Source organism: Apaloderma vittatum, unplaced genomic scaffold, assembly GCF_000703405.1.
Source record: "Apaloderma vittatum isolate BGI_N311 unplaced genomic scaffold, ASM70340v1 scaffold14009, whole genome shotgun sequence".
Classification (NCBI taxonomy): domain Eukaryota; kingdom Metazoa; phylum Chordata; class Aves; order Trogoniformes; family Trogonidae; genus Apaloderma; species Apaloderma vittatum.
The window spans coordinates 1,247-13,886 of NW_009734710.1; the positions used below are offsets into that span (position 1 = coordinate 1,247).

The window sequence follows — 12,640 nt, forward strand, 5'->3', positions numbered from 1 at the left end:
CGTTCTTGAAGTCAATGCCATTCTGGCAGCTTTAGGGCTGCTGTAAGATACATGTGGTAAGCACAGAGCTCCATTTCTCAGCTCCCTTCCAAAACCTCTGTTGCTAGTACCATTCTACTTTTTCATCATATAATGCCCCAGGCTTCAAACTGCAGTCACCTTGCTGATCCTGTCCATTTATGTCTCTTCTGCAATAAAAGTATGAATTTACTTTTAAATGCTCAGACATGTGGGCATGCTTTTAGACTTGCTGCCTGCAGGTGTGCAGCCGAGGACATGTTTCAACAGCACTGCAAACAATGAGCAGTTTTAAAGTAAAATGAACGCATCAGGCCGGATCTTGCCAAGTCCTTCAACAACCTGGTGCATGAAATCTGTTTACTACATGGCTTTAAAAAAAAACACAAAGTCAGCAAGTCTCACTGGAGCCATGCCTGCTCTGATCCAAAAGCTGCTGCCAATACATCTCTAGACTTAGGAGAAATTGAGAATGGGCTGCCCCACATGATAGATGTACAATTCTTCCAGGTCCTAGAAGAACATTGTTGTAAGGAAGGTCTGAGAGCCAGGTGCCCAGCAACCAGGCCAGAGGCTCCATCACAGAATTCAGCTGGGGAGTCTTGGCAAAGGAGAGGAAAGAACAAAGAAAGTAAATTCAGACATCTGTGCTCTGTAGAGCTGCTTACAGCTGGGTGGAGGTGAACAAGAGACACCTCAGAAATGCTTTTTATGGGCAATGTCAGCTCCAGACTACAAAGGGAGATAGGCAACCAAGAGCAATCATAAAAAGTACATCTAGGTTCACACGTGGTCTTGCTCTCGCACTAGACACATAACACAAGCTTCCAAAAGATCTGTATTTTATTTCTGTCTCTGGTACCGATTTAAGAAGAAAACATCATGCGTGCTGGGGAGAAGTCCAAAACCTCAAGGTAAGGAACTAAACTCCAAATTGAAGTAAGAAATCTAGTATTGTGGCTTGGCTTTTCTCAAGCAGCAAGAATACACCATTCCCATTGACTTTTCAGACTTAGGACATGAGACATTGTCTCAGGGGAAAAAGAAAGTTGAGCTATATGTAGTGTATAAATCTAGTGGCCATCATAAGTTCAAAAGTTTGGCTGTGATTTTTGTAATGTCTCCCAATAGCTGGTGTGCATGCAGCGTCAAATGTGAAGATATTATTGCTGCTCCTCCTTTCTTCCATAGCCTCTCCTCTGCCCTGGGGACACCAAGGAGGGAAGAGGCAAGACTGCGTTTGGCTGATCATGGCTGAATAAAAGAATAAAAGCTCTATTTTGCAGGAGTGCTGGACACAGTGGTAGCTCCCCAAACAAGGTGCTAGCCTGTAGCACAGCATCACCAAAGTGTTAACACCTACAAGCATTGAAGACCATTGCATTCATCACCCCAACAGCTTCAAGTGCAGCAGCTCACAGAGGCTTTCCCAGCACACACAACGGGATATATAGATCTCCTTAGCAGACCTCCATGATGAACATCCTCCATGCTTCAAGCCATAAAGACATGTAAGAGCTCTGGTTTGCACACACAATGTAAGGGATGAAATCAGAGCCAGCTCACAAACATTCAGGGCCTTCACCAGAGCGGTGGGAATAATGCTACTCTGTCCAGGCTCTGCATGAAGGCTGGGTAATACCCTAGGTGCAAGGCAGGTTGAAGCCAAAGCAGAGCAGCAAGTTGTTCTCTTGTGTCATTACATTTAGAGAAGCAACAAGGCTGTGTTTGGCAGAGTGACTAGGCTCCCTCTTTAACGATTCATTTCAGGAGAAGAGCTTCACTAAGCACTTTGCACTTTGCTGTAATTTCAGAGAGTGTGAACTGATGGACAAATAAATAACTCAGTAACTAACTAACTAACTAACAGAATGAATGAATGAATAAATAAACAAATAATTGAATGAATGAATGAATAAATAAATGGAGTCAGTTGAGCCTGACTGAGAATGGAGGCCACCTGGTGCAGGATCAGAGTTATGATGCAAGCCAAGAGAAGGACATGCTGCCACCCATGTGCCATGGGGAAGACCAACACATGAAGTTGAAGTGCCTGGAGCAAAAGCCAGATTGGCTTCATGACAACATGTTGTCAAAGCAGTGGCTAGGATTTCAGTGTGGCTGTAAGGATGTCCTCCTCCCATTCACCTGCTACGTGACTCGTTCTGCTGATCTCATTCAGTAAATTCACGAGGGTGCTACCTGTCTGGCTGGGTTGAAAGGCAGGGCCACAGCTGCACGGGGAGATGCTGACCTAAAATGGTGATGCTGCAAGTGAAAACGTGCAGTATGAGCTTCACAGCATTCAGTTGTGTACCTCTGACTAGACTGGGACAAAGCCTGTGTTTGGGTTACTAAGATGGAAAAGTAGAAACTCCCCGTTTTTCAAAACCTTCCCTTTCAGTGGCAGCAAGTTCTGCAAAGGAAGGGCAGCTGGCATGCCCATGAAGCGCTGATAATGGTGTTTCATTACCTGGAAGTGCTCTGAATAAAGCCACAAGAGTTCCAGAGCAGGATCTCACGGGCTTTTAGCATCTCTGCAACAGCACGAAGTGCACACACTGCATATTTCCACCTCTATATGGGAACATCCCCAATATTGCCACCTTATTTTCTAGTGCTGTAAAAGCCATCCGTACAGTGATCACTGACATCAAATGAGGAAAGACTGACATCGCACTCTAGTTTGTTTTCAAAGACCATTCTCTTTACACTTCCACTTTGGAAGCAAACACTTTTGATGCCCAAGAGAGTATTGCTAGCCTGTCCCATCGGGTTTTTGCTTTTTGCTTGCTCCCTCCATACATTGTTTCTCTTTTTCAGCCTTCTGTGAGCAGCTTAGGAGATGAAGACAAGCTTCAGAAAGTGTAGTTGAGGCTGCAGCCTGGGCTGCTGCTGCCCTCTCCTGGGTCCGAGACAGCCAAGAGGTAAGAGATTATTTTTTAATAAAATCTCAAGCCTGAGTACAGGTGTCCCTCAGCCTTGCAGGGGAAAGGGTTGGGGCAGCAGATGGAGATCAGCCCTTGGTGCTGGGCTTAGCCTGGCTGCACCACTTGAAGAGGATTTTTTTCACTGGATACCTTCATGACTCCTAGCAAAGTTTATGACAGAAAAATGAATGAGCAGCCTGGGTATCCCTTGCAAGGGTAACAGCTATGTTAGTCAAATATTGTGGGAGCTCATGGTTTCTGGCTTCAGTTGCTATTTATTCTCTCCAGAATGGTTTTATTTATATTAAAACAATAAGCTTTCAAAGTAAGATGCTACAGCTGATTACCTGTATGCCTGAGAAGTCCCCAGCTCCCTCCTCTGGTTCTGTCATTGCCAGCTGAGCAAAACCTCCCATTCCAACCATTTGCTCTGGCTTGTCCATGTTGTGGGTCTCCCCCGCCCATGACCTTATCCTGGCTGGAGGGCTGGGCACCCAAGTGGGTAAGCATCCAGCCCCTCAATGCAGGCGGGCCCTGACCCAAACTTACTCCTGCTGGGACATTCTCCACCACCCCTGAGCCTCTGGGAAGTTTCTTGTTGATTGCCTCTCCCAAAAAGGGGCTGAGGAATGACAGACCATCCCCTGCAGCACTGAGAACATCTAATGCAGCAATTGGCTAATAGTTTCAGAAACCACTTTGTGGCTTATTACAGTATTATTGCCTTGCGAGTGACGGGGAACTCAATGCTGGAGGGCTTGGACACTCCGAGGTATTTGTACAGCCCCTGCTTTCTTTTCAATGGGAGCGCAAAAGAAGATGGTTTCAGTCGTGTCCCTCTAACAGCCTGTACAGAAGTGGGAGACTTGGAGTCAATGGTCTGGACCCATATTTCCCATGAAAGTCAGCCCACCTGTAGCCTAAAAGGGAGTAAAGCTTCAGGTCAAACGCTGAAGCTGAGGTCCTCCACGCCTCGTGAACGCTCCAGCCTAGAGGTATAAACATAATGACACGTCCATACCAAAGATCTTTACTACTGGCTACCACATCGTGCTACAGGGCCACAAAACATGGTGTTTAGGAGCAGAAGGTGGATACCCACGAGGTGGTGCCAGACTGATGCGAATGAAGCTGTGGGCCCCGCAGACCGCTGGGTGATAGCACAGCAAGGTGGGTGAATGATCCTCATCTTTTAATTACTTGCCAGCCCCAAATTTTGCTTTTTTCGATGCCTGAGCTCGCCCATATTGAAGTTTGCTTCACACATGCAGCCACTCATGTGGTTCAGGTTTTTAAAGTCCAAATTAACCAACTTACTAAAAAAAAAAAATCAAGTGTTTGAAGAACTAGGGAAGAGAGGAGTTGCTGAAATGTGACCTACCTCCCTGGCCAGAAGAGCCAGCAACTGCATGCACAAGCCGCAAAGTCCAGGCATGAGGTCACTATGAGGGACAAAAGAACGCTGGCCGGGTGGGAGCTGTGTCTCACTGCTTGTACCGAGTCACTGCTGACCACACGGCACCTCTGGTCTTGGCAGCTGTGCTGGGCTTGCTGGTTCTGCCATCTGTAAGAACAAACTGTGTAGGCAGTAATTTTTCCCACAAATGTTCTTACAGTAAGCGATGGAAAACTTCATCACAGGTTTTTAAAAATGTTCTTACCATAAAAGATGGAAAACTCCATCATGGGTTTTTAAATATGAAGTTCCCGAGCCACAAATCCTGCCCCAGACAGTAGTGTAAGTCTATTCATACACTCCTGTATAGGAGTGCACTGCAGACCTTTAGCTATCTCTATTGCTTTTTTGAACATTTTCCAGTCCATCTGTATCTTTCTGAGATGGGGAGAACAGAATTGCATTCAGTGAATTATGGATGTGTTGAGAGCTGTAATGATATTCTCTTTTTTATGGGCTCCTCTTTTCCAAATGATCTTTAACATGTGACTCTCATTTTGGACTACATGGTAAAAATGAGCTCTTACTCCAGGGAGACAATAGCTTGGTGCACGTTATAAGACTGTAAAGAGAAGAAAATACGAAAACTACAATTATTCTCATTCAATAACAGCTGCTATTTTATTATCTGCTCACATGGTATCACAGATTGTTGTTCGCCCTGAATCACCAATGGTCTTGTTACCCGACGGCCTGAGTGGGAGGTGGAAGCAGGGATGTGGGAGATTGGAAAGGGTAATGCCAGTATGAGACTTTTTCCCAGGCTGGATGGCTGAATCCTTCCCAAAATGCTGCTTTGTCCTTCCCAACCTCTCTGCTCACATCCTTACTAGCAGCTGGAGAGGGAGTGGAAGGAAGGCAGGGGGCAGATGCAGACGGTGCTGTGATGTGCATGGAGAGGACCAAGGTGTCCAGTCCTGGGGATGGAGTGGTGGTGGCCCTGGCCACTCCTGGTCCTGGAATAAAGCTGCAGTGGCCACAGCAGGCTCCCCAGCCTGGTTCCCTATCCCACTGCACTCCAGAACATGACCAAGGAGGGCTTGTCCCCGTGTCCTGAAGTGGCAGTTAAGGGGGCAAGAGGCGTGCAGGGAGCAGAGAAGCTTTTCTACCTGCTTCTCCTTCATCTCCCCAACTCCTGGTAAATGCTAGGCCAGCCCCTGGGCTTCCTGGGTGCTCCTGTCCCCATCCCTTGGTGGTTGCAGGCAGGATGTTGCACAGCTGTGGCTTGTCTCTTGCCCTTGCAGAGGGATGGGTGGGACCATGCACCCAAGGCAACTCCATCCCCTCTGCTTAGATCAAAAGCCTCGTGTGCAGCAGAGAGGGGCGTGATGTGCAGCAAGATTAGATGAGGAGCAAATTATTGATGCCCTGGGTACTTAAAAGCCAGTGTAGTATCAAACCCTCTGTGATCTGAACCCTTTTTTTGCCACACTGGTAGGCTGGAATACAAAAAAAACCCGCCTCATTTCCTATTCTCACATTTTAGCAAAAGCTGTGCATGGGATGCTTTTGCGGGGCGGGGTGGGGGGGAGCATTTCCTGCAGCAGGATTTGCAAGGACAGTTGAGTTGTGGCATGACAAGCTCCTTGATGAAGGATTTGAAAGGCTTTGCCTTACTGCTTGTCCTCACTGTCCATAACTGGCCCGACACATTTACTGAGCCACCAGGTTGAGTTCCCACCACCTTGGGCCATCTGCCTGCCGGCAGCACTGCCAGTGGCCCCATTTTCCCCTTGCTCTATCCTGAACACCAGGACTCAGTCTGCTGAAATCCCCATCAAGGTGAGATTACTGGGCACTGTCTGGAGCTCAGATTGCCATCAAGTTTCTTGATATCCCCTTTTGTTTATCTTGATTTTAGGCAGAGGACAAAACTTTGTAGGAAATAAAAATGGAATAGGGTTGGGAGGCTGACACAAGCTATGGGTGTGTGCCCAGGCTGGGGTGTTTCACTGTACAGAGTGCCTGTACAGAGTGGGTGCAGCTGCCTGTGGGCACCCAGCAGTTCTGCTGCAGCTCCCAGCCCCAGCACAGTGAGGAGGGCTCACCCTGCAACTCCTTCCTGCATGAATGTCTCCCTGCTGCTAGACAGCCACAGGTTGCCCACACAGGAGAGTGTGCTTGAGCACCAGTTAGAGACTTGATGCTATGGACCTACTTGGGGAGTGCAAGGAGATATCTTCAGGGGCTGAGCAGCTGATTTAACTCTTGGAAATCTTCATGCTGGGTAAAGTGGTTTTGCTAGGTGTTTGGAACACTGCTTTGCCCTGCCTGAGCTAGAAGACAGCCACACTTCTCTGCAACCTAATACTTCATGCATGATGGAAGAAAAGCAGCTCAAGGATGTATTAGCAGACAAGCATGGACTGAGGTGAGGTGCTGTATGTAAGAGCACTGGAGCATGTAAGGACCTTCCATCCCTCCACTGCCACATCTAGGGATGGAGTCTGGCTGAGCTGCAAAGACAGCCTACAAAGGAAGAGCTGTTGGTGTCTCCAGTACCCTGCACAAGGATGGGGTTAGGAGACAGTGAATGCCCCAGCTCAGTCTACTTTGACCAACTAAAACATAGGCCAACATGACTGGGCAGTTCTACGGTGTTTGAGCTTTTCTCCAGCCTGTCAGGAAAACACAGAGCCTTCAAATGAGTAAAGTCCTCATAGAGCAGCCCTTGCTCTCCACCCATCTCCTTCAGCCTTTTGCAGACCCTACTGTTCCATGGGGATCTTTCCCAGCCTAGAAATAGGGCTACGAAGGGATGCAGGACCAGTGCCAGGGACTCCTGAAGGGGCTTTCCTGGCTGGGTGCCATCACTGAGAGAACTCACCAGCTTTACCCCTGCTTCATGGTGGAGGACTTGGGTTTCCAGGGGAGAGTGAAGAGGACAGAAGCAGCCGGACCCACTAGCTGAGAAACCCTTGGGAAGAGATAATACCAAATTGCCGCTCACTGGAAAGAAGCTGCCCCCATTTCAAATGGATTGTCTCACTAGACATGTCTTTGTGAAAGCCACTGCAACAGCCAGACTGAGGGAGGACAACTGTCCCTGAACTAGGGAGAGGGCAGGGGGCCTGGGGAGAGGCAGCCCTGCCCTGATGACCTGGACGGAGGTCCTAGAAAGGACACGGCCTCACAGGCCCTGAGCCAGGACATACCCTAGACCATTTCTGCCCCCACAAGCACATACAGACTCCCTCCAAGCCCAGGCATGATCCCACAGCACAGACAAAGCACGGGCACAGGCAGGCGGGGAGGAACAGAAAGCAAGATCCTTTATTGTACACAGTACAGAATGTAATGCAGCTTTGCAGGAGATACATAGCCCTGCTCAAGTAAAGATTATTTCAAATCAGTCCTCAGATTAACCCCTTCTGCATTGTAAACCTGCCACACCAAGTAAATGGTTAAAACTGCATCCCTAAGGTGGGGTTCCTGCTCCACACAGGTATAGGCCACTGCAGCTACCATGGGCAGAGCAACCAAGTCTACACAGAGTTAATCTTCATACCTTCCAAAATGAGAATGAGTCGGTTAAAAAAACCCCAGAATCCAACCAAAGCTAACTAAGGAAGAGAAAAAAAATTCCTATACAGCATTTACAACAAAAACATGTAGCCAGTGGGGGCAGGCAGGTATGGATATATGAGCGGTGGAGGAGTGTTAGGAGGTGCAGTGGGGAGGGGCAAGCTGGAGGGAAGCGGGGTACCTGGGAAGTGGGGTGGGGGACCCCATCATCCCTCCCCACTGCCGCCTTGCAGCCCAGCTCTGAGGCCATGCTGAGCAGAGGGGGAGTGCAGCTGAGCTGGCACCAGGGTTCAGCCCCAGCTCTCCCAGGAAAGAGGACTTGGGCAGTGAAATGGAGTGGACCAGATACTTTGGCAGCCATCCTGGGAAGCTCTGCGCGCTAAGGGCTCCCCCTGCAAGCATGCCAGGGGGGTGCCCCCAGGGGCTCCAGGAACAGCAGCTGGGCTGCAAAAAATAGCTTTGCCTTAAAAATACAAAAAAAAAAAAAAATCAGTTTAGAAACCTTTTTTTCTCCTAAAACTTAAGGAAAAAACCAAAAACAACAAAACACAGGAAGAGAGGGAGATAGTGTCAGGATCCCCTCCCCTGAAATGTAACCGTGGCCCACAGCCAAGGCTGAGAAGGAGTCAGAGGGGCATAAGAGGACCCGGAAGGGGCTGAGAAACCGTTCTATCAGGTTATATCATCAGGGTGGGGGCAAGGAGAGGCCATTTGGGAAGAAGGCAAAATGCTCCTCGGGGTTGGGGTAGGATGCTGCATGCATCAGCCCTGGGGTTGCTGGCCCAGGTGGCCCCCCCGCATCCCTCCTGTGTGCAAACCAAAGCCCTTTCCACCACACAAGGCAGCTACGCGGATCACGCTCAATGCAAAGCAAGATTGTCATGACAACTAGCTACAACGGCTATGCCGGCTCAGCCCAGTCCCAGGACGCTGCTGGAGCCATCAGCCCTGGCAGTGCTGCAGAGTTAACGGGGCCTGGGTCAGAGGCTGCATCTTTAGCTCCCATCACCCCAAAACATTGTGCCGATGCCTGGCAGGAGGTGCCAGCCACAGGCAGTCTTATGCACTAGCCCTTGGACAGTAATGGTGGGAATACGGCAGTGACACACACGGGTCATTTTAGATTCCTCCAATTTGTGTGTGAGCACTTGGGGTTTGTTTGGTTGTGGGTTTGGGTTTTTTTTTTCCTTATGAACAGCAAAAAATATTCTTTACAAAACTGTATTTGCCCAAAGTGGATGCGCTAGTGCTCATGGCTCTGCCGGCCGGCCGAATTAGTAAGCAAAGCCCTCCGCATAAGGAAGGCTGCTGCAGGGATCCATCTCTAGGAGGTATGCTGGGCTGTCCTCAAAATGTGTCAGCGGCACTGTCTCCTCCTCGGGCACTGGGCAGTCAGGCTCTGTCTTCAGGAAGGGGCGTTGGTTGTCGGGGTAGGCCATGGAAAAGAGGGCATCAGGGTCACAAACAAACTTATAGACGTACCGCTCGCCAGCTACCTGCAAGGAGGAGGAGGGCATAAGAGATGCACCAAACCTTCCCCTCCCAGGAAATAAGAAGAACAGTACAACCAACACAGGACCTAGCCCTGCTCCTGCTGTGCCCCAGGATGACAGGACAGTGAGGGATGGTCACACCCTCCACCCACCCCTCCATGGTAGCAGTCACTCGCCTTCTGCATGATGCCCTTCTCATAGTAGTAGCGCAGGGAGCGGCTGAGCTTGTCATAGTTCATGGCCGGCCGGTTCTTTTGGATGCCCCAGCGCCGTGCCACCTGGGGTGAAAAAGGCAACAGTTGTAAAGGCTCCAGCTACGACTTGGACATGGATCCCTGAATGGAAATCACAACCAAAAAGTGGGGTAGGGGCTCATTTCTAGGGGCTGGGGGAGCCAGGGGCAAAAGCATCACCACAGTCCCAGAACAGTTCCCTGCCAGCTGCAATAAATGCTCCAGATCTAAGCACCGGCTGCCACAACACCGCACCACCAAGCTTGGAGCCGAATCAAGACATTTGATTAGGGGGGTCTGCCAAAAAAGCCACTTCAAAAACAAAACAAAACAAAACAAAAAACACAATTTCCATTGCTGGCCTAAGAGATATTTTGGCTAATTACCTACAATGCACAGATCGGTGCTACAGCTGCTTTAAATTACTCCTCAAACAGCTTCTTCCTGTGTGTCACGCTCCTGCAGAACCACATGGCTTCGGGCGCTGCACCATGCTGGCACAGAGCTGTGCCCAGGATGAAGGTTAGGAGCAGTTTGGGAGGGAGGGACCCGTGGCTGAGTGGCAGATCTCAGCAAGGCACACAAAGCATGGCACAGAGGGAATGCCAGTGCAGCCAGTGACCACCAGCGGCTCTGGGATCAGAGCACGTGCTGCACTGAGAGGCAATGGAGGAGATTAAAGGCAAATTCTATGGCTGCTTAGTGCAGACAGATGGCTTTTCCCTCTCACCTTCAAAAGCTGCCCAGAGAGTAAAGACACAGGTCTCACTTCAAGTGTGAGTGTGAACTGTCGTGTTGCAGAGGAAGGATCCTTGCCCCAACACCCCCTGCACTCCCAGGCTCCTCCTGCAGCCTCCTGGGCTGCAGCCCTGGCTTTAGCACACCCGGTGCTGGGGCAGAACCCCTCTCATACCTCCTCAGGCTCGCTCAGCTTGAAGTCCATGCCCCGGCCGGTCCAGGCAATGAAGTGAGCATTAGCGGGGTCATCCAGGAGGGTGACCAGGAACTGCCAAAGCTGCAGGGACCCACGTCGCTGGTAGGGAGGGCCCTCACGGTACATGGTGGGCTCTTGCTTCACTTTACCTGCCCACACCAAGACATGGCTGGTTAAACACCCCAGAGCTTTACCCCTCTCCCAGGCTGTGCCACCTGGCAAAGGACACACAGAGCGACACTGGGCTCATCCCTACGCCGGGACTCCCCGTGCAGGATCAGGGGAGAGAGGAGGGGAGAGATGGGGAAGCAGGATGGCAGTTGAGGAGTGGAGTGGGTGGCAGGGGCAGGGCACAGTGGTGATGTCAAGCAGCTGTATGGAACAATGTTCAGCAACTCTCAAGAGCACTGCATCAGCGCAGCTTGGACTTAGAAGCTGGCCACTGTGAAGCCTGGCCCCAAATCTCCCTGCATGAACCTTGGTCACCCCCTAGCCTTCCTCTGGGACTGGATTCTTACCCTCCAGCCTCTCCGGTACCACACATGTGTCATCAAAATACAATCGTGTGTCCTTTTCATATGAAAATCCTAGGGGGAAAAGATTCTCAGTGAGCACAAGGCCTTTCCACCACCCCAACCAGAACACAAAAACCCTGGCTTGGCCCAATCCAGCCACAAGACTCTGTGCACCAGCACCAGGAGCAGTCCCATCCCCCGTTACTCCAGTGACATTCCAGCACCTCACAAGCTGAGCACTGTGCAGTTTTGTCCCCCTCTCACCCTGAGGAGCTGGAAGAACCAAAACCTTCTAAGCACCTATATTGTGGTGCTGCTGTGCCCTCAGCAGCTTGCTTGCAGAGGCCGGTGGCTGCATGTTACAGGTCCTATTTTTAGCAGTGGAGCCAGTGCTACTCAGCAGCAGACTCTTGTGGGTGTCTTTAGGGGTGCCTGGCAGCTCTGCCAGAGGAGAGGGGGAGTCTTCCTGCCCCAAGGGATGGATGGGATATGCTGGGGATGCCCATGAGCAGAAGACAGCCAGGAGCACACTCACCATCACGGCTGCTGGGGAAGACACTCCCCCGCAGGTACGAGGACTGGCAGTTAGGCACTTCTGTGAGGGAGATGAAGGTGGTGTTAAGGACATACATCCTGTGGGTCCCACTGAGTGCTTGGCAGCATCTTCCCCCAGAGCACATTCTGCAGCCAAGTCCAGGCACCTCCCCAAACCCACTGGAACATCCTGGGCTGCTGCATCCACCCCAAGTCCCACCACCAACTTTAGGGAAAATCAGTACGATCCTGGAGGGGGCACAAATGGAATGAGCACTGGAAGCAAGTTCTAAGTCAGCTCAGTTTTTTACCACATTATTTGGGCCCCATGGGAAGGGAAGCATCATGGTGCCTCCCCTGCCATCTGCTCAGCATCCTGAGGTCAGGGTATTTTTAGGTCCTAAGGCGATTAGAGGATTTTTCCTTGATGCTAGTGAGGTCCAGCAGCCAGAAATCACAGCTGGCCCCAGGCCAGGGCTGTGGGGGGACCTGATGTGTGCCACAGGGTACCCCAGCCCACAGCTATGGCACAGACCACAACTGCGCAGCATCTGGTTAACACCTGCTCTACCCCTGCCCCTGCTTTGAAAAAGAAAGAGAAGAGAAGATTACATGTAAAAGGAAGAAATCTACCACTGCAGGTGGAGCAGCAGGCAGGCACCACGGGACCCCAGGATGACAAGACACCCGCTGCCCAAGGCTCAAGCCCACACGTGCCATGCTACCATCCGTGAGCCACAGATGGGGAGAAATGGCACCACTCCCCTAGGTGCCACTGGTGAAACCCACATCCCACCCCGAGTGCCAGCATGTGGCTGCCCCCCAACTCACACCCACCTGAGTCAATACAGTAGTCCCGAGGTTCCTGCTTGATGCCCATGGGGGGCTGGAAGCCATGGCCAGGGGGGCCGGGCAGGCTGGGGCCACTGTGCTCATAGAGTGGGTCATGGTACTCCTGCTTGAATCCCTGAGGGGGGCGGGGGGCAGTGGGGCCAAGGGGCT

General features: G+C 50.8%; 1 protein-coding gene across 1 annotated transcript; it reads right to left on the bottom strand.

Moving 5' to 3' along the window:
* Nucleotides 1-9,128: 9,128 nt before the first annotated feature.
* Nucleotides 9,129-12,635, bottom strand: LOC104279184 (ETS translocation variant 5-like; the record flags this gene model as incomplete). The annotated part of the gene is made up of 6 exons (XM_009876378.1): nucleotides 9,129-9,425; nucleotides 9,599-9,700; nucleotides 10,569-10,738; nucleotides 11,108-11,176; nucleotides 11,640-11,699; nucleotides 12,476-12,635. Coding segments are annotated over 6 exons (783 nt in total), but the record flags the coding sequence as incomplete, so codon positions are not given.
* Between the last annotated feature and the right edge of the window lie 5 nt (nucleotides 12,636-12,640).